Source organism: Balaenoptera borealis (assembly GCF_965194805.1).
Source record: "Balaenoptera borealis genome assembly, chromosome: 13".
NCBI lineage: Eukaryota > Metazoa > Chordata > Mammalia > Artiodactyla > Balaenopteridae > Balaenoptera > Balaenoptera borealis.
Window position 1 is genome coordinate 45,901,922 of NC_138870.1, and position 25,346 is coordinate 45,927,267.

At 53.9% G+C, this 25,346-nt stretch overlaps 1 protein-coding gene across 4 annotated transcripts; it reads right to left on the bottom strand.

Moving 5' to 3' along the window:
• Positions 1-1,401: 1,401 nt before the first annotated feature.
• Positions 1,402-7,622, bottom strand: SMUG1 (single-strand-selective monofunctional uracil-DNA glycosylase 1). 4 transcript variants are annotated; one of them, XM_082351092.1, is made up of 4 exons: positions 5,907-6,028; positions 5,386-5,629; positions 3,875-4,173; positions 1,402-2,836 (listed from the first exon to the last, which is right to left on the bottom strand). In XM_082351092.1, exons 3-4 carry the CDS (start codon positions 4,160-4,162, stop codon positions 2,309-2,311), a joined length of 816 nt encoding a protein of 271 aa, XP_082207218.1. In that variant the 5' UTR covers positions 4,163-4,173; positions 5,386-5,629; positions 5,907-6,028; the 3' UTR covers positions 1,402-2,308. The 4 variants fall into 4 exon arrangements, with proteins under 4 accessions (XP_082207218.1, XP_082207216.1, XP_082207219.1 ...); XM_082351090.1 differs by lacking the exons at positions 5,386-5,629; positions 5,907-6,028 and adding an exon at positions 7,516-7,622; XM_082351093.1 differs by lacking the exon at positions 5,386-5,629 and having other exon boundaries at positions 5,907-6,035.
• Positions 7,623-25,346: the final 17,724 nt, after the last annotated feature.

Sequence of the window (25,346 nt, forward strand, 5' to 3'; positions counted from 1 at the left end):
ACCCCTCAGGTTTAAGGGCAGAGCCCCCAACAAGACTGCCTTCACTGTAGATGCCAACTTCAAGTTTGGAGGTCCCCAGGCCACCTGCACTGCTGACTAACTGGCTACAAATTCAAGGGTTCCCACACCCTCCTCAGGCTCGATAACTTGCTAGAATGACACAGAACTCAGGAAAGCACTCCACTTATAATTACAGTTTTATTATAAAGGATACAAATCAGGACCAGCCAAATGAAGAGACACATAATGCAAGATCTGGGAGGCTCCAAAAGTTTCCACGTCCTTTCTCCCCCAGAGTCAGGACACATCACCCTCCTGACACATCCATGTGTTCACCAACCAGGAAGCTCACCCGAAGCTTCCATGTCCAGAGTCTTTATTAGGGTTTCATTATGCAGGCACAAGTGATTGAAATCATTGACCATGTACGTGGCTGAGCTCAGCCTCCAGCCCCGCCTCCCCTCTCTGGAGGGCAGGCTGATATCACCTGGCTTGAAGCCCCAGCCCTCTAATCACACACACTGTTGGTCTTTCGGGCATGGTCGGCCCTCCTGAGTCAAATTTCAGCATAACCTCAAGTGTGGTCTGAGGGTCCCACCATGGATGACAAACTCCCAGCACTTGGGAAATTCTGAGGATCTAGAGGCTCCCTCTCAAGAACCAAGAATGGAGGCCACTCAAATTACTTATTATACAATGGGGGGGACACATATTAAAATCTTACTAATTTTGAGGGCTTCCCTGGTGGCACAGTGGTTGAGAATCTGCCTGCCAACGCAGGGGACACGGGTTCGAGCCCTGGTCTGGGAAGATCTCACATGCCACGGAGCGACTAGGCCCATGAGCCACAGCTACTGAGCCTGCGCGTCTGGAGCCTGTGCTCCGCAACAAGGGAGGCCACGACAGCGAGAGGCCCGCGCAACGCGATGAAGAGTGGCCCCCGCTTGCCGCAACTAGAGAAAGCCCTCGCACAGAAACGAAGACCCAACACAGCCATAAATAAATTAAAAAAAAAAAATCTTATTAATTTTGAGAGCTGGAGATGACCTGTCCTAGAAGCTAGAGTCCAACCATGTGTTCCTTATTAAGCTGGTCTCTGCCCCCAACTGAATTCACTCTCCCAGCCCTCACTAAAGGGGCAGCCATTCAGCAGACGTAAGAAATGAGTCAGCTGGAGATACCAGGCTCCCATCCACCCATCACAGTGCCCCAAGTAGCAGACAAACCACTGGACAGGCCCCTAACAGAGACCCTGCAGCTTTGGTAAGGCAATTAGAGACTGTTCATACCACCCCCAGCTACCCAAGAGAACCCTTTGCAAACAGGAAGAGGTAAGAGGTGGGAAAATATAAACTACCACCTTCTACCCCTGACCTGCAGGAGGGAAAAAGAGCCAACACAAAAGGGTTTAGGAGCTTTTAATGCTTAGACGGGAAAATCACAGGCTGGGTTTGTCATAAAGTCATTAGTCCATCTCTGGTGGGGCAAGAGTCTGCCCGTCACTCAGGCTACAGGTGGAGGCCCAGACCCCTACCCGCACCCGGGTCTTTGGGTCAGCGGGGCTTCCTGTGTAGTGCAGTGCCGTGCCTCCCCATCCTGGGGGCAAGAAAGCTAGAAAAGGTGTAATGAGCACCCACGTGCCAGGCACTACGCAAGCTACTCCCCACACCAGCCCCACGAGGCAGGGACCCCATCTTATAGATGAGGATCCTGAGGCTTGGAGAGGTCAAGCAACTTGTCCGAAGTCATAAAGTTCACAAGTCTCAAAGCTGGGAGATGGAAATCCAGGTCTTCTGGCCGTTCCCACGCTGCCACACCGAATTGTCTCTCTCTGACGCAGCCTGTCTCCCGTCAGAAGTTCACTCTCAGCAGCCATGACGCACGCTTTGTCCTGGTCCCTGTGAGGCAAGGGGTGAGCTGAAGGAAGCCGTTCTAGGACGACGGGTGGGGATCCTGGTAGGATCTTTTCTCTAAAACAGCAAATGTGACCTCGGAAGTCACTGTTCAGGTCACTCTCCGCCAAAGAGAGGCTCCAGGGAAAGACTGAGGTAGAGCAGTTTGCAGGTGCTGGCTCTCTGTGGAGCTGGGTACCACAGACCAAAGAAGCAATGCTCAAAGGAAGGTGAGGTGGGCAGGAATCGGGAGGGCAAGCAGGAGTAGTGTCCAAACTGCCGCGGCAGATCCCAGCAACCAGGGAGCCGAGGGGGACCTTGTCGCTCCAGTCCAGGAGGCGCGTGGCCATCTGCTTGTCCCGAAGGACCCAGGGGACCTTGAACACGTCCTGTGCCTGTGCCGGCCACAGGGGCGCTCACTTCGTTAACAGCGGCAGCAGCCCCAGCTCGTTCAGTCTCTCCTTGGCCACCACCTCCCAGCCCTTGTTGGCCTGCGGGTTGCGAGGGGAGGGGTGCAGGAGCCCCTCCACCTGGACCTCGGGCATCAGGCCGGCCAGAGCTCGCCGCGCCCGCTGCTCGGCCAGGCGGCCCACGCCCACCACCAGCCGCACCCCCAGCAGCTGCACCTGCCGGCACAGGGCCGCGTCACAGACCCCAAGGAGCTGCTCTCGCTGCTTGGCCGGCAGCTCGGCGGGGGTGAGGTTGCGCCCGCTGGGAGCCAGGAGGAGCAGAGGACACAGGTTGTGGACGAAACAGTGACGGAAGAAGACCTCGGGCTGTCCACAGAGGTTCCGGAAAAAGCCCCAGAACCGGGCACCACTCACCTCGGACTGAGGGCACGCCAGTCCCAGCACTGGTCGCTTGGGGTGCTCTTGGGGAGGGGTCTGCACAGGCCCCCCAATGCCCAACCAGTCCCGGACTACACTCACTTCCCCAAAGGGCACCTGTGGGGAAGGAGAGACACACCAGGGCTTCAGACTGGAGACCTGACGCCTGGGCTCTGAACCAACCAGCCCCTCTCCACCCTCCAAGAGGATCTAGCTGCGCCCCACTCACCCCCCACTCCAACCACCTTCACCCAAGGGCCTGGGACAAGGATTCCTGGCCCTTGGTTTGAGCCTGTCCCTCTTTCTCCAATTGTTCATGTGGCTTGCGGTCCAGGAGGAGTTATTTGTTTGCCTCTACTCCACGAGCCTTTGGGACCAGGTACAGGAAGCGCATGGGGGATATGTGGTCCCACACAGGGCGTGACGGGTGGCAGGGGGGACAGACAGATGGCCCGAGACAGAAAGGCGGCCAGAGCTAGAGGAGGCACAAGGACAGGGCTGACCACTGCTCTCTGGGTGCCCTCTCAGCCCCAAGCCTCAAGCTGTCGTTTCCATCGATCATCATGGATCACCTTTCAGTCCCCAGTTGGGATCAATAAAAGCGATTGAGCCTCCTGCCCTGAAGCCTCTTCCCCTCCCCCACCCGCCGAGCACCGCACTGAGGGGCAGTCACTCATCTGCAGGTCCGAAAGGGAAGCACGCAGGCTCTGGAGTCTGCTCTGTTCCGAAGCTCTCCTCAAGCTAAGAAGCAGAACCCGGGTTGCCGGAAAGTCCTGCATCTCTGCCCTACCCACCCCGGTCAACCAGTCTCCCCACGGACCCCATAAGTCCTGCTCCCTCTCCTGACCCCAAGCACGCTCTAGGGAGAGGGGAGATCCGGCAGGGTAAGGAAAGGACGGGGCTGGCGGAAGGAAGGGCTCTCAGAGGCAATTAGTGCACAGCTCACAGGGGAAATGGAACTACCATTAATGTGCTTGGTTAACTAGGGGCAGCGAGGCCGGGAGAGTGTCTGAGACCAGAGGAGCCAGTGTATGGCGGGGGGGGGGGGGGCCCACACACGTCCACAGCCGTGCACAGGCTCCCCACAGCACGTGCAGCCAAGCATCCACCCTGAAGCCTCCCCCTCCACCCAACAGGAGAAGCCGACCTCTTTACCCCAGTCTGGGCCATGCCAAAGGGTCCTGGGTTCATGCCCAAGAAGAGCACTTGCTTGGGCCCCTGGCAGTAGCGGGTCACGTAGCTGCGATGCGGCTCCCACGCATACTCCACCGGATTGTAGATGATGCCCACAGGCTCAGAAAACTGCAGCTGCTTCAGCTCAGCGTTAAGCCGGAGCTCCTCCTCCAAGAAGCCCTCGGCCAAGCTTCGAGGGGAGGGCTGGGGCTCCACCAGGGCAGCCCCCTCATGGAGGGGCCCCGGCAGGAAAGCCTGGGGCACAGCCATGCCACTGTTACCTGGAAAAGAGATGGACGGAGGCCCCAACAGCCCCAGTCATAGCGTGGGAGGGATCCAGGCTGGCCAGGGCCCCTACTACCACCTCCTGGGCTCAGAAGAGACTGTCAGTCACCCCCAACGTCCAGGCAAGCCCTCACTCATCTCAGCTCCTGGTAATGAAGGGCCCTTCCTCTCCTGGATTCAAGCATCCTCCCTCTTCATATATTACCTGGTGAGCATAACCTATAACCACCAATCATCCCCCACTCCAAACTTCCTTTCCATCAGGCACAGGTTTTGAGTCACTAGTTCCTAGGCCATGCCTAGGTTTTCAATAAATATTTACATGGCAAACTTTCAGCACCTAAAACAAGCCCAGCCAGGAGAGGCTGTGTCCTGGAAACCAGTGTGCTGAAGGATGGGATGCAGGTGCACAGCCACAGCCCAGAGACTAATTACAGAGCTGATTACAACAGCTTCCAGGTGGTGAGCAACTGCTCTGTACCAGGTACCCCTCACTGCTGTGCACAACCACCCCACGAGGTGGGTATTACTGTTCCCAGGTTACAGGTGAGAGAACTGAGGCTTAGCAAGATCAAGCAACTTGCCCAGGGCCACACACTTAGCAAATAATGAAGCTGGGGTTTGAACCCAAACCATCTGACTCAAGGCTGTGCGCATCTTGCCTTAGACGGTTCGATCGGCCACCCTGCTAATCCTACAACCCCCCCAACCCCAGCCCAGCTTCTTGCCCACGTTCAAGAATCCTCAGTGGTGAGTGAGACGATTACCAGACTCACACTAGACTCCTACAAGCTACGTAACCATGGCCAGAGCCTCAGGTCTCCTCCCCCAAATACTAAGAAAAACAATATCCACTTAAAAATATTGATATAAGAAATGGAATGAGATATTGTGTGTAAAGCGTGGCCCGGGGGAGGTAGAAGGGGAAGGGAAGAGGATGAGAAAGAGGGAGGGGGGGAAGGAGGAAGAGGGAGCACCCCAGCGAACTCTGTAACCCACAGAGGCCATTCCTTCCAATCTTCCTTCTAATCACTCCCGTGCAAACCCAGTGGTCCACCCTGACCTTTCCATTAACACTTTCAAAACGCCCTTCCTACCTCAACTCCCAAAACCTTGCACATGCTATTTCTACAAACCCAATTTTTCACAGACCCCTTGAGTGAAGCAGGACTGTGAGTCCCCTAGCCCTCCACACATCCAAATCATACCTCCCCTTCCAGATGCAGCTCGAACTGTCCCTTTGGTAAAGCCGTCCCTCTTCGGGACGCTGCAGCATTTGCTGTACCTTCCCAGCCTCGCCCAACCCAAGTAGGGCTGGCGTGAGGCCTGGGAATCTGTATTTTAAACAGGCTTCCTCAAGTGATGCTGATTGTTGGTGACGGCTGAGAACCACTGCACGTCACCATGGTTAGTTGCTTCTTCATGAATTCACACCTGGCCTCCCGGACTAGACTTGAGGCAGATCAGAGAGGAGACCCTGTTTAATTTTCCTCCATAGCTCCAAGGTCCTAGATTTTATTAGGCAGTCAACAAACACCTGCTCAGCTGTATCCATACCATCTTTTTTCAATCCTGTTTACAACTACCTTCCGGGAGTTCCCTGGTGGCCTAGTGGTTAGGATTCCAGGCTTTCATTGCCATGGACCAGGTTCAATCCCTGACTGGGGAACTGAGATCCTGCAAGCTGTGCAACACGGCCAAAATAAATTTAAAAAATAAATAAAACTACCTTCTACCAAGGAGCCTTTCCTGATGGACTCCTCTCCACTTCTACATCCTGAATTCACTCAAGGCTCAGCTGCCTGCTTTGCCCTCTGCTTGCTTCTGAGGGCTTGCCAGGCTCTGGCATGTTTCCATCACATCTGGGCCTCCCACAGGGCAGGGACCATGGTTCTTCTCCCTCTCAACCCCTTGCCCAGGTGAAGAGTAACCTCTTCCCCCAGATGGGACCTCAAGGTTGACACAACAGCTTGATCCATCAACCTGTTCTCTGACCCTAGCCTAGGGAAAGTGGGAGAGAGAGAGAGAAAAAAAAATCTTAAATCAACTATACCCCAATATAAAATAAAAATTAAAAAAAAAAATCAGGGCCAAACTTAGGAAATCCTTCCCTAGACTGATCTCAGAAGTCTTTAACTGATCTGTCTGGGTGGCTACCCACGGCCAATTGAACTCAAACAAAAGCTGAGAAGGGAGCTGCGGAGAACTCAATTGTCTCAGGGGCCCTTGCTTTGCCATCTCCCCACACAGTGCCAACATTAGTAGATTGGCTGCTCCAAGTCTGGGATCTCTCTCAGGCCTTAGGTTGAGCCTACCTTTGATCTTTAGGGACCCATGCTGAAGACAGCAAGGCTGGGGGTACACAAAAGAGTGACAAGGTCTTATTTTCAGTGTTCCAGAATTTCAAAGCCTGACCGGATGGCAAGAGCTGCAGGCTATGTGTCAACTGACTCAAATTCTAGTCCTGGTTTTATCTCTAAGGTTCTCTTAAGTCATTTAACTCTCTTCTCTATGAAATAAAAATCACAAATTCCATCCAACCTACCACCAGCTGTTAACTCATTTATACTTTTCAATATTTATGAGTCTCTTACATGGTAAGCACTGTGGTAAGTCTCCTGGTGGGGAAGAAGTCCAAAATGAATAAAATGTAAGCCAGGCTCATAAATGACTGTGACAAGACACATAAACAATTGTTATACACTGTGATACACTGTGATTCCAGCTTTAATGTCCTGAACAAAACACCATGAAAGCCCAAAGGAAAAACTTGGATGTCCTATCTGAAGTCACCCAGGGCCAGAGACTTCAGAAAGGCAGATACTTTCTAAATGACAGTGTCATATTACATTAAGTACGAAGGAAATGGAGGGTGACCCACCGATAAGTCTGGCCACCCAGGCTCTCTGACACTAAACCCAGCAAGTGCAGAAGGAATCCAACACACTATCCACTCCCCTGTCCCTTGGGGGCACTCCAGGAATCCACAGGGACAATCAGCAAATCCTTAAACCAATAATGATAACAATAATAATAATGGAGCATGGACACAGAAACAACATTTCATCTCTCCTCCTAGTTCCGAGGGGGCTGACGGCTAAGCTCCACAAGAAATCTCGACCTCCGCCCGCGGGCTCCGCCCGACGGGAAAGCCTCGTCTCCGCAGGCCCCCCGGGCGGCTCCATGGGCTCGGCTCTCCCTGCGCCGGGCGAGCCCCTGACGGAGCGAGGGGCCCCGAAACACAGACATCCCGACTCCCCGCCTGCCACCCACGGGGAGCCCGGGGAGCTGCCAGTCCGCCCCCAGAGCCCCAAGTTCCCAGACTCCCACTCCCTCACCTGGTCCGGCGCCCCATCCGGTTTCCGGTTCCTTTCCCCCGCCCCTGGGCGCGGAGGGCTGTGGGAGTTGTAGTCTACTTTGTTTAGGGAAGGAGATTGGCGTAGCTGAGGCCACTTCCGCCGGAAATACTCAAATTCCCGGAAGGTGTGCTAAATTAGCCCTAAGTGACGCTGGGGATTGTAGTTTATTCTTTACAGCGGGGCTAAATCCTGAAGACTTGAGAAGTGAGAAGCCAAGCTCTGTAAGGATCTTGGAGATCCTGGATTCTAGCCGTAAAGGGCATCACCTTTCCAAAAGTTCATCCACAACACTTTTCCCAAAGGGATTGTCAATCAAGGAGCTTCAACTATCTGCAATCTCTCAACTCACCTGAGTATTAACAATGGCTACAGACCATTTCTAGCCCTCCTTCTGCCCCAGGTATGAGACCTCTCCTTTGCAGCTCTCCAAGGACTGTATATAGAACATCCACGGAGGCACTTCTGGCATCTCTAACAACTCCTTAGTAATGACTTTGAGACTCTTGCATCCCCCATTACTGTCCAAGCCCCTGTCTCCATGGCTTTACCATTTCAGTTCTCTCCCGACTCTGCTCTGCTGTCTACCCAGCTCTATGACCTCCCATCCTTCCCAATCCTCCCCCTCGAATACTCTGTCCAGCACACCTTCCTAGACCAATTTCATGGCCTCATCTAACAGTTCATCCCCTCCCACCTCCCCAACCCAATACTAATATCCAAAGCTGTCCCACTCCTAGCTTTGTTCTTGTCCTGTCTCTGGATCTGTTTCTGTGTCTTGACTATAATATTTTCATTAGACTGTAAACACCATAAGTCCTGTTATCTTGTAGATTCCTCTCATCCCCCTGCCCTGAATACTCCAGCACAGCCATGACTGAGACCAGGGAAAAGCAGTCTCCCTGCAGGTGGAGACCAATGAATCCCAGAACAGGAAGAGGTGAGAGAACAAGGATGCTACCCCCTTCCCTAGCCTCCCCTGCTCTCCTACCAGCAGACAAAAACTTAAAGGATGGAGGAGGAGCTTCAGGAAACTGTGAGCAGTGACCCTCTGAACCACAGGTGAGAAACCACCCCTACCCTTGCAAGACTTTGGAAACTGAATTAATCATCCACCTCAACAAATTCCATTATTTCCTGAGCTTTCATTTGTGCCAGATTCTCTCCCTCTCTGTGTCTTTGACTCTCTCTGCCTATGTAAATGTATCTCTATCCCTAGTCTCTTGTATAGCTGTGTATCTGTGTGTCTCTCTCTCCCTCTGTGTACATCTACCTCCCTATCTCTGCTTTTTTCTCTGGAATGAGTGAAATAAGAATATCCTGGGGACTTCCCTGGTGGTGCAGTGGTTAAGAATCTGCCTGCCAATGCAAGGGAGACAGGTTCGATCCCTGGTCCGGGAAGATCCCACATGCTGCGGAGCAGCCAAGCCCATGCGCCACAACTACTGGAGCCTGCGCTCTAGAGCTCACACGCCACAACTACTGAGCCCGTGTGCTGCAACTACTGAAGCCCGTGCACCTAGAGCGTGTGCTCTGCAACAAGAGAAGCCACCGCAATGAGAAGCCCACGCACCGCAACGAAGAGTAGCCCCCGCTCGCTCGCCGCAACTAGAGGAAGCCCGTGCGCAGCAATGAAGACCCAATGCAGAAAAAAAAAAAAGAATATCCTGAACTTCTAGACAGGTCCCTGCTCAGGCTCGTCTATCTCCGTAGATCTATGCATTTGTGTGTTTCTAAACAAAAATTAGGAGGGAAGGGGAACTACACCGGTGGTGTTATCTCATTGCTTAGGAATTCTAGGAGGGAATTCCCTGGTAGTCCACTGGTTAGGACTCGGGGCTTTCACTGCTGTGGTCCCAGGTTAAATCCCTGGTCAGGAAACTAAGATCTCTCAAGCTGCATGGTGCAGCCAAAAAAAAAAAAAAAATTTCTAGGAACCTCACCAACCCTTTGACAACCCTCCTGCCACCCCATCCTTGGCCCCTTGCTGCCAAGCACTACCAGGTTATCATCATGGCAGCCCCTCCACACTCCAAGTCTGTTGACAGGACAGTAATGAGTGAAGTGAGCGACAGGCAAGCAGAGATCCCCAGGCCCCCCACCCCCAATTCCAACTTCCTGGAAGTGTTGGATAACTGTTTCTGTCCCTGTAAGCCCACTCACCCCAGGGAACCCAGAGGTAGGGAGTCCAACATGGGAGAAACTGAATCTTGGGCAACCCCCAGTGAGTGCCTGTAGCTGATCCCACAGTGGCCTGGGGGCCTTCTCTGTCTCTAGTCCGAGCTACTCCTCCCCACTTGGTGAGTCCCTCTCAGGGAAGATGGAGGTGAGGAGCTCTCCCGAAGTGGAGGTTATTAGAAAGAGATCCATATGCTTTCAAGAGATGGAGCCTGAGAGATGAAACTTTGGCTGCGGTGGAGCCTCCCTGCCTTGTCCATGTCTTAGTGTCCTAGCCCTCTGGGAAGTCTCCAGGGGGCTGGCTGACTGGGATTTACAGATAAAGCTTGTGGGGAAGCAGCAGAAGCAGACCCAGGCTGTGGCCTGGACAGAGCCTAGAGAGTTGGGTCACTCCCTAGGGGCCAGCCAGGCCTGGGGCAGCGCCCTCAGCTGCCCACCAGCCTGCTTCTGGGGCTGGAGCCAGGCGGGAAGGGGTTAACCTGCTGGCTGTTTTCCTTTGGTTTCCTTGGGCTGCCTGGGCTGTATTGGGCCACGAGCGCCATCTATCGGCCTCTGGAAGTCCTAGCTCAGACTCCCAGATCACTTGGGCTTCTAGGCTGATCTTTCAGCCCTTCCCCTGCCTCCAGGCTCCTAGGGGAGGGAAGGGGAGCTGTCTAGCACAGGGCTCCAGTGCAGAAAATAGATATGGGGATTGGAGAAGGTGAGGGCCATGTTTCTCCCTCCCCAAGTAACAGGTATCACCCTGTTGGCTCCTGCCACTTGCATCCTTGGGAACCCCGAAGGGCTTCAGGTGTTTGTCAGTGTAGCCGTGTCCCTCTACCCCACTACAGTGGGCGCTGTCTCACTTGTCCTCTCTAAGTCAGCCCAATAAACATTCAAAGAGCATTGGAGAGGAGAGGCGATGTAGCAGAGGCCTTTAGAGTGTGATCTCTGGACTCTGACCGCCTGCATTTGAATCCCAGCTCTGCCATTTACTAGTGACCTGAGGCAAGTTATTTAACTTCTCTGTGCCTCAGTTAACTCAACTGTAAAATGGGATTGTAATCCAAGTCTTCTTTTGTGATAATTAAGTGACTTAATTGCATAAGGTGCTTAGTACAGTGGGTAGCACAGGATTGGTGCTCCATAAAGGTTAGTTGTGTTGCTGTTATGGCCATGTGCCAGGGTCTCAGGCAGATGCTAGTCTGAGGACCCCAGATCCAGGCCATAGAGCCACATCAGACACACAAGCATGAGGACAAGGCTGGGCAACTCGTCCCTGGAGATTTCCACAAAAACAGTGACCCATATGAGCTAGGTTTGGGGGCTGGAAGCTCAGGATTGCGAGGAAAGTGGTTTCAGGTCTCCAAGATCAGCAGGAGATGGGATGAGGGGAAGCTGTAGGAGGAAGGGCATTAAGGAAGAGGCATTAACAAGCCCTTAAAAGGACGTTGAATTAGGGAAGTGGCGAGGAGTCCCTGATGCGTGCGGCAAGCAAGAACCACTGCATCCCAAAGACATGTCCTCCTTGGTAAAGGCTCAGAAGTCTCAGGATTTGATCAGGCTCCCCACGCCTCCAAAGATACGTCATATCACAGCCGCAGCCCAGAGCTCCGTGGGGACTTAACCCTCGATGTCTCTCCCCCAGGCTGGTGGGGAGGGGATTCATAAATGGAGAAAGCTATCTGTAGGTCCTGCAGGTCCCGCTCCCACCTCCTTCCTATACCTGGAGAACCAGGGGAGGTAGGCTGTGAATTCATCCATTTGTTTTTTTTTTTTTATCTATTTTTGGCTGCATTGGGTCTTCATTACTGCGTGCAGGCTTTTCTCTAGTTGTGGCGAGCGGGGGCTACTCTTTGTTGCGGTGCGCAGGCTTCTCATTGCGGTGGCTTCTCTTGTTGTGGAGCACGGGCTCTAGGCGTGCGGGCTTCAGTAGTTGCGGCTCGCAGGCTCTAGAGTGCAGGCTCAGTAGTTGTGGCGCACGGGCTTAGTTGCTCCGCAGCATGTGGGATCTTCCCAGACCAGGGCTCGAACCCGTGTCCCCTGCATTGGCAGGCGGATTCTCAACCACTGCGCCACCAGGGAAGCCCCATTCCATTTATTTCTTAACAGGTTCAGGCATCTCACTGTCTCTGTCTTCTGTATCTCTGCCTTCATCTACCTTACCGGGAAATGGGTATGTAGGATTCTTCTCCAAGGGGCGAGAGCGAGGTGCAGAATGACGCCCTCTCAGTTAAGGCAGAAATGCAGAGCCAGAGGGGCCCCTGTCCCAGCCTTACCACCCCACTGCCCCCTCCTCAGCCCAGAGGCAGCACAGACCAGCTTTATGGATTGGTGGCCTTTACTTAGCTGGAGGCAGGCGACAGTTTCCAAAGTCTCTCCAACTCTGGTGTTCTCCCTCTCCTGGGGCCTGGACGCCTGGGTCCCCAGGAGAGGAGCAGGGACTGGCTGGAGGGGTGATTTGCATCGCTTACTTGGGAAGCAATTATCGGAGGAGCTGTCAGCTCAGCGCAGCGCTCTCCTCGCTAATCGGATTTCACCAGAGCCTGGGGCTTGGGGGGGCTGAGTAATTTGGCTTGATGCAGTGGTGGGAGATGTCGGGGCCAGGAGGCCGGACAATCTGTCTGAGTGGTGTTAGAGTTGTCCAGAGCAATTATCCTGAAGGGACCACACAGATATCAGACAGACAGACAGCCAAGTGGACTCGTCTGATCGCTAGGTCCTGCAGCAGGAGGATTAAAGTTACACTTCGGGCAGAGTGGGAGGTGCATCTCCCACAGATTGAGCCAAATTAAGCAACTGAGAAGTCAAGATGAGTCTGGAAGAGGGTCCCAGTAGCCAAGTGGGAAGAGGACCCAAGAACCCCAGCTTCCAGCCTACCAACCACCCAGGCCCTCCCCTTTCCTGCCCTGCTCTGCCAGCAAACCAGCCACAGAGCAGGGACCTGACCAAGGCTGAGTCTTCCCAGCCCAGCTCCTCCCCCTACAGTGTTTCCAGACCACACTTTCCCTGCCCCTGCCTCTGGCTCTGTCACTTGTCTCCTCTGGTCCCTGCAGCCTTCTACCTGCCCCCTCCTTCCCACCCACACTGCCACACTCCATCTCTCCCCACGTTTTGCAATGGACTGCTGACCCCTTTCCCTGCCTCTGTCCTCCATCCCATACCTTTCAGAGTAGTGATGAGAATGATTACAAGAACCAGCCTATACTGAGTGCTCCTTCTAGATGAGACAGCACCCTAAGAACTTTATGTGGATTCTCCCATCTAATCCTCACACTAACACCATGAGGGACATGCTGTCATATCTGCACGTACTGATGAGGACGCTGCCGCTGACCCAACTTCCTAAAGGAGGGACCTCACCTGAGCTTGGCGTCCCAAGCTACCAGGGCAGCCCTGGCATGTGGTTCATGTACAATAAATCTCTATTTACTGAATTCATGACTGAATGAATGCTTTACCCTCTCCTCTACTTCCGGCTGACCTCCAGCCGGGTAACATCCACATCCCGGGCGTGGCTTCCCAGCTGTCTTGTGTCCTGATCCCCCCTTTCCCTCACCATCACAGCTTAACCTCCCTCACACCTCTCCACACATTCTGTGCTCCCACACATCAGAGAGCTTGACTCCCTCATCCTCTTCTGCCTTTGCGCCATGGCCCATCTTGCCCCCCTCACCTGGAACATTCTTCCCTCCCCATCTCTGTCACTGAATACATTCTACCCACTCCCCAAGGCTCACATCAAATGCCACCTCCCCCTGCAAGCATTCCCTGATCCTCCCTTTGCTTGTACCTCCCTGGTGACCCTTGTCACCAACTGTTCAGTTTCACTTATTGCTAAAATGCTTATGAACCTTGTTAGACTGTATATTTTGAGAGATCAACCCTTAGTCTTCTCCTGAGCACGGGCCCACTGCCTTGTACCTACTAAGTACTCAATAAATACCTGCTGAAAAGATGAATATCTGTTCTCTATTTTTATCTCATTCAGAGATGCTCTTATGGTGGCTTGAAAGCACCACTAAACTTTCAAGGAATCTCGGAGTTGAGGGTCTGGCACTTACCAGCAGTGTGACCTTAGGAAGTTCATCACCTCTCTGAACCTTGGGCCGGCCATTTCGTTCTTCACCTAGAAGAGAGGATGACAATGCTTTACCTCGCAGGACATGTGAGGCGTCCTCATCTTATCCGCGTATCTGTCTCTGAGCTGTGGGGATCTGTCTCTTTCCATCTTTCTGCCTCACTGCTGAGCCTCTGCCTCTCAGACTCCCATCAATTCAGGTGCATAGCCCAGAAGTCCTACCACTCAGCTCCTTCACTGTCACTCAGGCGTGTCAATTTTCCTGATGCTACCACTCCCAACGGGGAGAGGGGGTGGTCTCGCCCTTTCCCAGGGAGCCCAGAGGGACCAGCCTCACCTTGGCTCCCTCTCCCGCTTAGCAAGTGAGACCTTGTGTCCTCCCTCTGAAAATATTAATAATAAAGAAACAAGGCACTGGACATGGACCTGGATGCAAATTGGCCCCAATTCTCAGTCCAAGGAAGAGAATGCCTGAGCTATGGACTCAGAGAAATCCTGTGCTCATTTGCATGTCATTTGCATTGTATTTACATGTGATCAATTTCACGTTCAAATGCACAATCCTCCCTCCCCAGTTTTTCCCCCCCAGGGTCCCCTCAGCCGCTGCCCCCATCACTCCCCCCAGCCCCTGGCCCTCTTCCCCTGGCCCCTACCACAACCCTCTCCATCCTTTTCCTCCTTCCTACCAGGGTCCCCAGCTCCCCCACCTTTACCCTCAAGGACCCACTTGCCCAACACCCAAGATAGATTCCTAGGGTCTTATCCCTCAGTTCAGGAGGGGCATCCCTGCCTATCCCCTCCCGCCCTGAGCCGGGCGGGCACAGCAGACAGCAAGCGCGCCTCTCAGCAAATCCCAGCCCCATTCAGCCTCGTGATTAATGGTGCTGCCCTCCCCATGAACCTGCCTTTAATACTGAGGAAGTTATGAAACCGCTATACATCAGCAGCTCCGGCCCCACTGCCCCCGCCCGCCTCCTCCTCTCCTCCACACCCCACCCTCCAGCTCCCTCTTCAAAATCTCATTTGGGCTCCTGCCGCCTGGGCCCACCCCTCCTCCGGCCTTTGCTGGGAGGAGGGGGTGTCTGCTCCTGCCGCCATCCTGGTGAGGACCCACATCTCATTTTCCCTTCCTCTGTCCCCCCTGCTCCGCCCTCTCTCCCTCCCCGTCCCCCACACCCCCACCCCATGGCTGCATCTCCGGACCCATTTAGAATTGCTGACATTTTATCTGCATTACATACATCACTCCATCCCCAGCAGCCATCTCTCATGGATTGTCGAGGGGTGGGGGAGGGCGGGGTGGTCCTGAGCTTGGGAAGATGGTGGGGAAACAGGGTAGAGGTGGGGAGATAGATAGATAGATAAATAGCACTTCCTCTACGCCACTTTCCCCTCGGGCCCTCTCCCCCGGCCACCTGGGAAGTTGTGCAGGTGGGACCCTAGGGTAAGCTGGTACCCTAGCCTCCTCATGTGAGTCCCTGCTACGTCACAACAGCAAAAGACCTTTTCTTAGACTGCACAGACTAGGGAAGGCCATGTTGCCCAACACCCCCCTCCCATGGGGCTCCTCCACAGGAGATTATGAAGGTGCTTGTTTAATCTCTTTTAGCTGACCTGTCATAATATTTCCCATACCTGTCTATTGGGAAGTCCCTCTGAATGTCTAACCACTGTGCCTCATGCTGCAATCATTATTTTCTTCTTGCTTTGTCCTTAGAAGTTTGAAAAGCAATATTACGTCTCAAGTGAATTAAACCTTTTGTTCCAATGCCTGAGCAATCATAAATACAGTCACTGGCCCACACCTCTGAGTCTTATAAGCACAATAAGAGGCAGAGGGTGGGGCCACCCTAGAAAGGAGGAAATTGAAACCCAAATTCAAGAAGAGGAAAGGCGAGAACCTGTCTGAGACCAGGAGGCAAGGACCCAGGGGTCCCACAGTCCCAGTAAGCAGTTTTCTCTCCATAGAGAGATGGACAAGGCAGAGGGCAGCAACAGAAAGAGAGGTCTGGACCAACAGACAGACAGCAGAGGGGAAAAAAGTAGGAGCTGGGAGAGAGACAGGCAAACAAAGAGACAAACAAACAAAGAGCTAGACAGACAAAGGGACCATCAGCCTGGGACAGGCAGACAGGTGAGAGGAAGCCAACAGAGGCACTGGTGCAGCGTGTCCCAGGCTGGACACATGAGAAGGGCTGTCTCCGTCTGTCTCTGTCAGTCAGGGTCTCTGGGGCTTTTCGCCCACTGGGTCCGCATCTATCCATTTTCCTGGGAATGTGTGTTCTCCTCAGGCCTCTCCACGCCCTGTCCCTTACCCTTCAGTCTCCCCAGCCGTGCCCCATCCCTGTCGCTCCTTCTGTCCCAGGTCATCTTTCTGACCTGCCCTTCACTCGCCGTCTCAGAGAGATTCAGACACTTCCTGTGGGCTTTGGGAGGCTCCCACAGGAACCAGGCCAATCCTCCAGGGATGGACAGGATAGGCAAGGGCTCCAGCTTGGTGGGGGACAGCTCCCAGGCCTGCAGAAGGGAAAGAGCAGCATAGCATGTGTCCCCATGTCTGGCCAGGCTTAGCCAATGAGGCAGGAGGAGCCCTGGCAGGGAAGGTGAAAAGACCCTCTGCCCCCACCTCCTCCCGTGACTCAACCTCAGACCAGACAGACCTCAGGCAGTGGGTCTAGGGGAGAGTGGCTGATTTACATGCTGTTTGCATCGCATTTGCGTGTCCCTGATTCCCAGTCATCCCACAGACCCTGTCTCTCCAATTCAAGGCTGTCTCCAGCTCAGTCTGGTCCCTAGAAGGGTTGGGGGCAGAGAGAGTGTGGGCAGGAGTGAGGGTGGGGCTCACACGCTGGTGCCCGTGAGTCTTTCTCCCACACCCCCTGCCAGCACAAGTCACATTCCTGCCCTGCCAACAGGCGACTTCCCTCCTACCTTAGAGCCAGCCTCTCAACCCCATTCGCCAGCCACACATTTTCTTCCAGACATGACTTTCACTGTCCTGCCTCTGACCTTTGTCCCCACATTTCCCCCAGGCTTCCCACCCCTGTCTGTTTAGCTCAATATTAGCATCCTTTAAGGCCAGGCACTAAGCCCTCCTCTTCCATGAAGATCTCCCTGGTCACACAGCCCAGAGTGATCATAATACTACAGTTCTCAGTACTGGAAGGCACCTCAAGAAACCCCACTGTTTGTCTTACCCGTCTTCAAGTAGATGATGCATCACTATCCCCATTTTATAGATGAGGCAACTGAGGCCCAGAATCAGTTAAGTAATTTCCCCAGGGTAGTATAGGCAGCAAGTAGGGAGGAAGTTCAAGCCCAGGGCACTCTTCTCAATGTCCCTTGTCCTACCCTCTCCTTGTCGTTCATTTATCAGGGAGCAACGCCCTGTTCTGGAACCCTCTTGTCTGGCCGGTGAGCAAACCATTAGATCTTGTTGCTTAACTTCTCCTGGATTGGGATTTTAGTCTTCCAAAAGCTCCCTGACAACTACTACAGCAGTTCCCTGAATTCTCCTTTCCCTTTCCTAGCAACATGTCTTTGCCCATGGTGGTTCCCCCTGAAAGGTCTGTCTTTCTTCCCACCCTCTTATGAAGCAGGAAGACTCCAGCTCATCCCTCAAAACCCAGCTCAACTATCACCTTCTCGGTGAAGCCTTCCCTGATTTTCCTCCATGGCTACCCAGCACCACATTTAAGCCTTCGAGGAAGCACTTGTCACCTGCTGCTGACGCCCCAGCCTCACTCCTTAACTGAGAGTCCTTCAAGGGCAGGGATCACCACATCCTGTTCAGCTCTTTCCCCAGAGCACACATTGTTTAACTGAACCAGATTTCATTACCACTTTCCTTCCCCAGCCCAACCCATGAACAGAAGCATCAACCTCTTGGGGAGGTCAAGAAAAAAGCCCAAGAAGTCAGAACCATATGCAAGAGAAGTCCCAGGAGATGGTCCAGGGGCACAGGGCACAGGATGTGCACTTCTTGGTTTTCTAAATAATCCCTTCCACCTAATTTAATGCTGCATGGCAAGATGAAGTTGGAAGAACAGAGGAATAGAGCTGAGGGGAAAAGGGGGAACAGGAAGAAAAGAGGTGGGGCAAGGGACAGAGGGAAGAAGAGTCAGAGAAGGGCAGTGAGGAAGGTGGGGAGGAGAAGCGGGGAGACCAAGACTTTGAGCCTCAGGCACATCCAGCAGAGACCCCGAGCTTTGGGCCCTAGTATCATTTTGGGTCCCTTTCTCCTGTCCGGGCACTTCTCTCCTTCTCCAAGAACAAGTGAGCCTGGAGTGGGGGTGGGGGTGGGGGATAGAAGCACCTGCTGTGCTGTGAGCCCTGAGGCCCTTTCACACACAGTCTCACAAATTTCGCCTGAGATGCAGGAGTGCTTATGCCCACCCTACAGATGGAGGCGCTGAGGCAGAGAGGTATGCCATTTGCCTCCATGTTGTGGGGTCAGACTCCAAAACTCTGCTTTCCCCACAACCCCAGGGCCCTCTTGGCATTGAAGACACACAAGAAAGAGGGGCAGGGCTTCTCTGGTGGCACAGTGGTTGAGAGTTTGCCTGCCAATACAGGGGACACAGGTTCGATCCCTGGTCCGGGAAGATCCCACATGCTGCAGAGCAACTAAGCCTGTGCTCTAGAGTCCGTGAGCCACAACAACTGAGCCCGCGTGCCACAACTGTTGAAGCTCACGCACCTAGAGCCCGTGCTCTGCAACAAGAGAAGCCACCGCAATGAGAAGCCTGCGCACTGCAACGAAGAGTAGCCCCCTCTCGCCACAACTAGAGAAAGCCTGTGCAGCAACGAAGACCCAACACAGCCAAAAATAAATAAATAAATAAATAAAATTTTTTAAAAATAAGAAAGAAAGAGGGGCAGACGACATTTCACACCCCATTTGGAAAGTCCAGGTGCTGAGGACAGAAGGGTATCAGTCACCTCCACACCCCACGGAGGAGTGTGAAGTGCGGGCCATCTCCCACTCCAGGAAGGGCCCCCCCACCCCGCATCAATGGAGTCTTTGCCTAGTCGGTTGATGACGTTCAATCTGCCCTGGCATTTTATCCTTCCCTCTGCCAGTGATCACCAGCCAGTGGAAGGAGTGATTCAGGTGTTTTCCTTTGAATGACCCCTCACAGGTCTCGTCCCATCCCCAAAGCCCAAGGATCCGGCAACATCCACGGTTCTCTGAGGCTCGGAGATGCCCAGGGGCAAGCAATTGTACCCAGCGCTCCTCTCTAACCCACACTAGGGAAGTAGGGGTGGGAACGTTGGATCACAGAGGACTCTCCCCAGCCCCACAGAACCAGAGCCTCACCCCAGATGAATAGGCAACTCCCCTGTGTTTAACCTCCCTCAGATACCAAGCCCAGTGGCTCATGCCCCTCTTGGTCGGGAAGTCCCTCCTGATGTCTAGCTTACGTCTTTCCTGCTGCTGCCTATCCTGTCCTTGGCTGTGACAGAGCAGAATCTGCACTCTAATGGTCAGGGGGTGTGGAAGAAAATAAGTTCTTTACTTTAAGTCTGGCAAAGGGAAGAGTGGTAATGCAAAAAAAAAGAAAAGGAGAAGGGGAAGGGTAGCTCACTCAGCCCCATCTCTTCTCCCTAGTAGCAATACAAATGGAGGGTAGACAGCTGAAGACTTCCTGACAGAATAGGATTATGAAGGGCAAAGGCAGTGTCACCCTCCGGTGGCCTCCCAGCCTGGCAGAGACCCTTTAGTGGCAGCTGCAGGAGGATGGCCTGCACTCCCAGAAAAGCTCAGGGCGCCTGCCCTGCTGGGAATCGCTGCAGCTCCAGAGGAAAGGAGGAAAACTTGGTCCCAGAGCCCCCTTGTGGCCACATGCAGGCAGGACAGGCAGCTCTGCCTCCCGCTACCCCAAAGGAGGGCGGGGTTGGAGACCCCGGAGCCCTGATCAGGGAAGCAGCCCCCAGTGCCCCACCTTTGGAGAGAGGCCCAATCTGCCGCCCTGAGCTCATCACACCCACCAGCTAACCCCAGGGACAAGGTGGGGACAGAGACCAAAGGGTCGCCACAGCTCTGATGCAAAACCACAGGGGGGGCTTCCCTGGTGGCGCAGTGGTTAAGAATCTGCCTGCCAATGCAGGGGACACGGGTTCGAGCCCTGGTCTGGGAAGATCCCACATGCCGCGGAGCAACTGGGCCCGTGAGCCACAGTTACTGAGCCTGCGCGTCTGGAGCCTGTGCTCCGCAACAAGAGAGGCCGCGACGGTGAGAGGCCCGCGCACCGCGATGAAGAGTGGCCCCCGCTCGCCGCAACTAGAGAAAGCCCTCGCACAGAAACGAAGACCCAACACAGCCATAAATAAATATAAATAAATAAATAAAAAACAAAATAAAACACCACAGGGGGACCGCCAGGCATGCACACACATCCACGCACAGCCATACACACCCCTGGCTCCACAGACGTAACAACACACACACACAGACCTCCTGAGAGGCAGCTCCTGCAGGCTCTCCGTTGCTCCCATCCTGAGAAGGTGAGGGAGGTTGGAGTGGGTGGTGAGAGCACAGGTCCCAGAGCAAGGACAATGGCCAAGGCCAGGGTGGAAGTGTGCCCCAGCCCATCCTTCAGCATCAGTGGGGCCCTGAGGAGCCCATGACCACTTACCCCCCGACACACACCAGTGTCCATGAAGAGGTCAGAGGATGGGTACGCAGTCACCCTAACAGGGGCTTCGGGGGTGTGAAGAAGAGGGAGTGGGGAGAGGGAGAGGGTCATAAGCCCAGATAGAGACCAGGCTTCCCCCATGGATCCACGGCCTCCTTTCAGGACTGTTCCCTTTGGCTAGTTGGAAGTTCTTCCAAGCATCTAACCTCGATCCTTCCTTCTGGGATCAGAGAGGATTTCTTTCTGAGGATTACTCTGGCTTTTTGCCTCTGTTATGAACCAAACAAACACTTCTGAAACCTGAAGAGGAAGCGGGGCGGGGGGTGCGGGGGGGACTGGCAATGGATGAGAGGGAGGGAGCAGGAGGCAAGGGGGAGTCAGGTGGGGCAGGTGACGGTCAGAAAGGTGATGTTTATGACTCTCTCTCCTCCCCATCCGTGAGGAAGGAATGGGGATTATGAACTCCCCTTGGAGGAGGGACTCGGGGCGGATGACAGGGAGGACTTCCCAGAAAAGGATTGATGAGTCTGAAGTTATTTTAGATTATTACAAACTGGAGATGACAGGGAGAGAGAGGAAAGATAGAGGAAGGGAAGAGGTCAGGAGATGGAAAAGGGAAGCGTCTCTTCTGTTAAAAAGAAGAGAAACCAACACGGAGTGGAGACAAATGCCCCAGACCTGCAGTGATGAGGACCTACGATAGGACTATTGCCCTTAACCACTCTGGGCTTCCGTCTACTCCCCTCTCACCAAGATGGGAGTAACAGTACCTGCCTGTGCTCTAAATGAACACAGCCCAGTGCCTGGCACGGTGGCTTCCTCCCAAGTGCAGGCCAGTGACCAGATCAGAGCAGGAGACAGGAGGGGCCCTGGGAGGCCCCGCCACCTTCCAGCTCCACCCCCATCACCTGGCCATCAAACCATGGCGAGCTCAGCGGAACAACGTAGGTCCTGACCCAGAGCTCCTGGGTCAGAGGGACTCAGGAATGTGAATTCTAACCAGCCCACAGGTGATTCTGAGTTGGCACCTGAGAACCATTGACTTAGCCTCACGCCGTCATTTTTCAGGGGAGGGAAATGATGCCCGGAGAGGCCGAGCAACCTGTCCAGGTCACCATCTGCACACCGGTCTCCACACGTGCAGGCAGGGAGAGCTTCTCTCTTCTGTTCAGGCTGCAGACTCCAGGAAAGGTCCTCCTGGCCTTGCCTCTCAGTCCTGATGCATGGGGGCCTCCGTCCCTCTCTCTGGTCCGTGTCCAGGGCCTCTTGCTTCACCAGGACCTGAGTTGGGCTGGAGTCTCTGATGTCCATCCCAGCACCTAACACATGGGAAGTGTTCAGTAGGCATCTGTAGAATGAATGACTCCATCAGTTAATCCCTCCCGGCCTCCACCTGGGGGTCAGGAACTTCCTTGGAGTCCCTGGGAAAAGGCCAGGAAGAAAGCTGGAATCCAGATTCGTACAAGCCTCTTCTTCTTCTCAGATGGGGACACTGAGGCCCAGAGAAAGTCCATCATGCCAGGACCGGGCCTAGCCATAGACCCTCAGTGATCGACGTATGATCTGTGCACCACTGTAAGGCGCTTATAGAAATGCAGCTTCTCAGGCCTGGCCCCGAACCGACTGGACCAGAATCTGCAATTTTTTTTTTTTTTTTTTTTTTTTGGCCATGCCGAGTGGCTTGTGGGATCTTTAGTTCCCCTACCAGGGATTGAACCTGAGCCCTCGGCAGTGAAAGCGTGGAGTCCTAACCACTGGACCGCCAGGGAATTCCCGAGAATCTGCATTTTAACAAGATCCCCAGGTGATATAAAGTTTGAGGGCACCGCACCAGCGGATGGCCAAGTGCATGGGTTTCACATGGAGCCACACAGGCCTGGCTCCTCTGCTTACTGACTGAGCTTCCATTCCCTCCTCCGCAAGGTGATGATAAAACCTACTTCGCAGGGTCATCATGAGGATTGGAGCCCACTTGGAATGAGAAGTGTTTGGCACAGTGCTTGGCCCATGGTGAGCCCTCAGTAAGCAGTCAGGTTACTGGAACTTGGGCTCGCACCATCATATGATACATTATCCTTAGCACTTGGAGCTTCCTTGGGACAGCCTGGTTACCTGCTGGCTGTGTCATCTCAGGCAAGGCACTCAACCTTTCTGTGCCTCCGTTGCCTCACGTGTAGATTGAAAGCAGTCAGAGTGCTTCCCTTGTAAAGTTATTGAAGGATTAAGTAATTGAATGATCTGATGCATGTGGCAATAACTACTCGACAATTTTTTTTCATTTTTTTATTCGACAATTTTTTTTTTTGGCCACCGTACGGCATGCAGGATCTTAGTTCCCCAACCAGGAATCGAACCCGTGGCCCCTGCATTGAGAGCGCAATGTCTTAACCACTGGACCGCTAGGAAAGTCCCTTGACAAATATTTTTACTGTTATTATTGCGAGAGCTCTGATGTCCAGAAACCTAGCTTTCTTCGCCCAGCTGGGTCATGAGGAAGAGGCTGGGGCAGAACCTCTTGGAAGGGGAGCCAGGAAGGGGAGGGCAGGACCACTTCCAGCAAGCAACCACCGTGCCTGGGGACCGAGCAGGCACTTGTTCTGAAGCCCCGTTTCTGAATGAGACTGTATGTGCACCTAGATCACGCTGGTACACCCACTAGTAATAGCAATGGGGTAAGAGTCTGAAAGCTCTGCCACAAACTTGCTGCGCAAGCCTTAACAAACAGCTTGCTCTCTCTGTGCCTTAAGCCTCCTCATCTGAAGAAGAGGATTGGACCATTACACAATCTCTGAGTCCCTTTTGATTGTAACATTCTGATTCGGTGGTTCTGGTACATTGAAAAACATACACCTGCCCCCGTGCAATGTCACAACATGTGTAACCACAGAGCAGGACACTGCCCTCCCCACCTCACTCTCACACACACACACACAGAGGACCAGGGGCACGAAGGAGGCACTCTGGAATCAGCCTGGCGGTGCCACAGACACACAACCCCTGGGCTCTCTTCATGGCCCTCCTTGGCCCCTGCCCTCAGCAGGGCCAGGTGAGCTGGGCACACCCCTTCCCAGGCAGCACAGTCAAGCGTCTGCTGCCCCCTGCTGGCTAGAGAAGGGATGGCTGCCTGGCCCGCAGAGCTGCCCTGGGGGCCTGCAGGAAGGGGAGATAGAATGTCCAGCAGGCACCCTTTCTTTAGAGTCAACTCCCCCTCAGTTGCTTCCATTCCAGGATCCAGGTGAAGGAGGTGAGAAAAGATGAGGACAAGAAAACCCACTGGCTAATTTGGATCCCTCGACAGGGAACAGAAATAGGAAACAGAAATAAATACCAGACATACTAATATTTATTATATTAACAGACAATTAGATAACACTTCATATGAGCCAGGCACTGTCCTAAGTGCTTTACAAATATTATCTCATCTAGTTTCTGAGATAGGCACGCGTGATTCCCCATTTTACAGATGGGGGAACAAGTCAAAGAAGTCACATGGTTACACAGCCAACAGGCTCACATAGAGGTTGAACCACCCCTCACAGGAAGGAGCTGAGAAGGACCAAGTAGAGGTAAAGACACATGGACACAGCTACAGAAACGTGGGAGAGGAGGGGGTGGGGAGGGGACAGGAAAGAGCAGCAGGATGGCCTGGAGAGGGAGGGGAGGGAGGCGGCCTCCCCTTTGACCCCAGGGCCCCAAAGATGCTATCAGGTCAGACCAGGCCGGAAAATCCTTCCTGGATCCCTCCACATTCCAGCCTCTGCCGGGCTGGTTTTACAGCCTTGAGGTGCTGCCGGACACTGTTTATGGCAGCCCCATTCTCCAGCCCTTGTCTCCAGGCCCCAAAGGCATCTGGCCAGGCTGAGAGAGGCTTGTGGGGGCAGGGGTCCCCCCCCCACCCGCCCAGCCTCCCAACCCCTCCTTTGAACCCTGCTGGGCGCCGGAAGGAGGGGGCTGGGTGGGCGCCACAAGGGCCCCTTCCAGGCCCCTTCCAAGCTCCTTACTGAGTGTCTGGGGGGAGGATGCAGACTCCCAAGCATGGGCCACCCCACAGGGACCGAATCCCAGGACCAAATCCCAGCTCTGCCACTTCCTCCCTGTGTGACCTTGGGCACGTGGTGATTTAACATGATTTAACCTTCCCCAGCCTCAGTTTACCATTATGTAAAATGAAAATAATAGTACCTCATGGTTATTTTGAGAATTTGACACGTTATATATAAAGTGTCTGCCCCAAATTGTAGCTGATATTATTGGCTATTACAGAATTTGTAAATAAGGCAAAGAACTAGAGATTCCCACCCCATTTAGTGGTCCTAGAAATTTTCCGCTAATTCTACCCTCAAGCCCCAGTCCCTATGCTACAAGCTGCCTCTGTCCCACCTCTCACCGCGGTGGGCCCCACCCCAGACCCTTCAGCCTCCACGCCCTCTGCCTGGGCTTGGGTGTGTTGCCCTTGCCCTCTGCTGGCAATGGGCAGAACTGCAGCTCCTCTCCCCTCTGGGGCCTAGAAACCTGAGGCTTAGGAAGGAAAGAAGAGCCAGGGAGGTGGAGAGGTCCTCCTCGGTACTCCAAGTATCAGGGAAAACCTCTGTGGAACCCAGAAAAGGACCAAGAGCAATAGGGCTCACAGAGGTTTCGCAGTAGGAGTCAAGGACTAGAACGTCTGTGTTCTAGGGAAAAGTTTGGGCAGATGAAACTGAATGGAAGAGGAGGGATGAAGGAAAGCCTTCTAGAAGGGCTTCCCAGTGATGCAGGGAGAGAGAGTTTAGGGGAAGGGAATGAGAGAAAATGTAAGACAGCTCCTTTCCAGCGATATGCCCACCTGACAGAGACAGGGCCGGGGTGGGGGGGGACATGGATTAGGAGGGATGTAGGATGCCCCCAGAGACGCTCGGAAAGGGGGGCACTAGGGTTGGGAGGAGGACGCCCTCGCTCAC

Bases quoted from the DNA above. Each gene is read 5' to 3' on its own strand.
- SMUG1 (XM_082351090.1), bottom strand. From the start codon at position 4,162: ATGGCTGTGCCCCAGGCTTTCCTGCCGGGGCCCCTCCATGAGGGGGCT. The intron at 2,837-3,874 runs GTAAAGAGGTCG...CCTTCCCCACAG, and splicing joins TTGGCATGGCCCAGACTGGG to GTGCCCTTTGGGGAAGTGAG.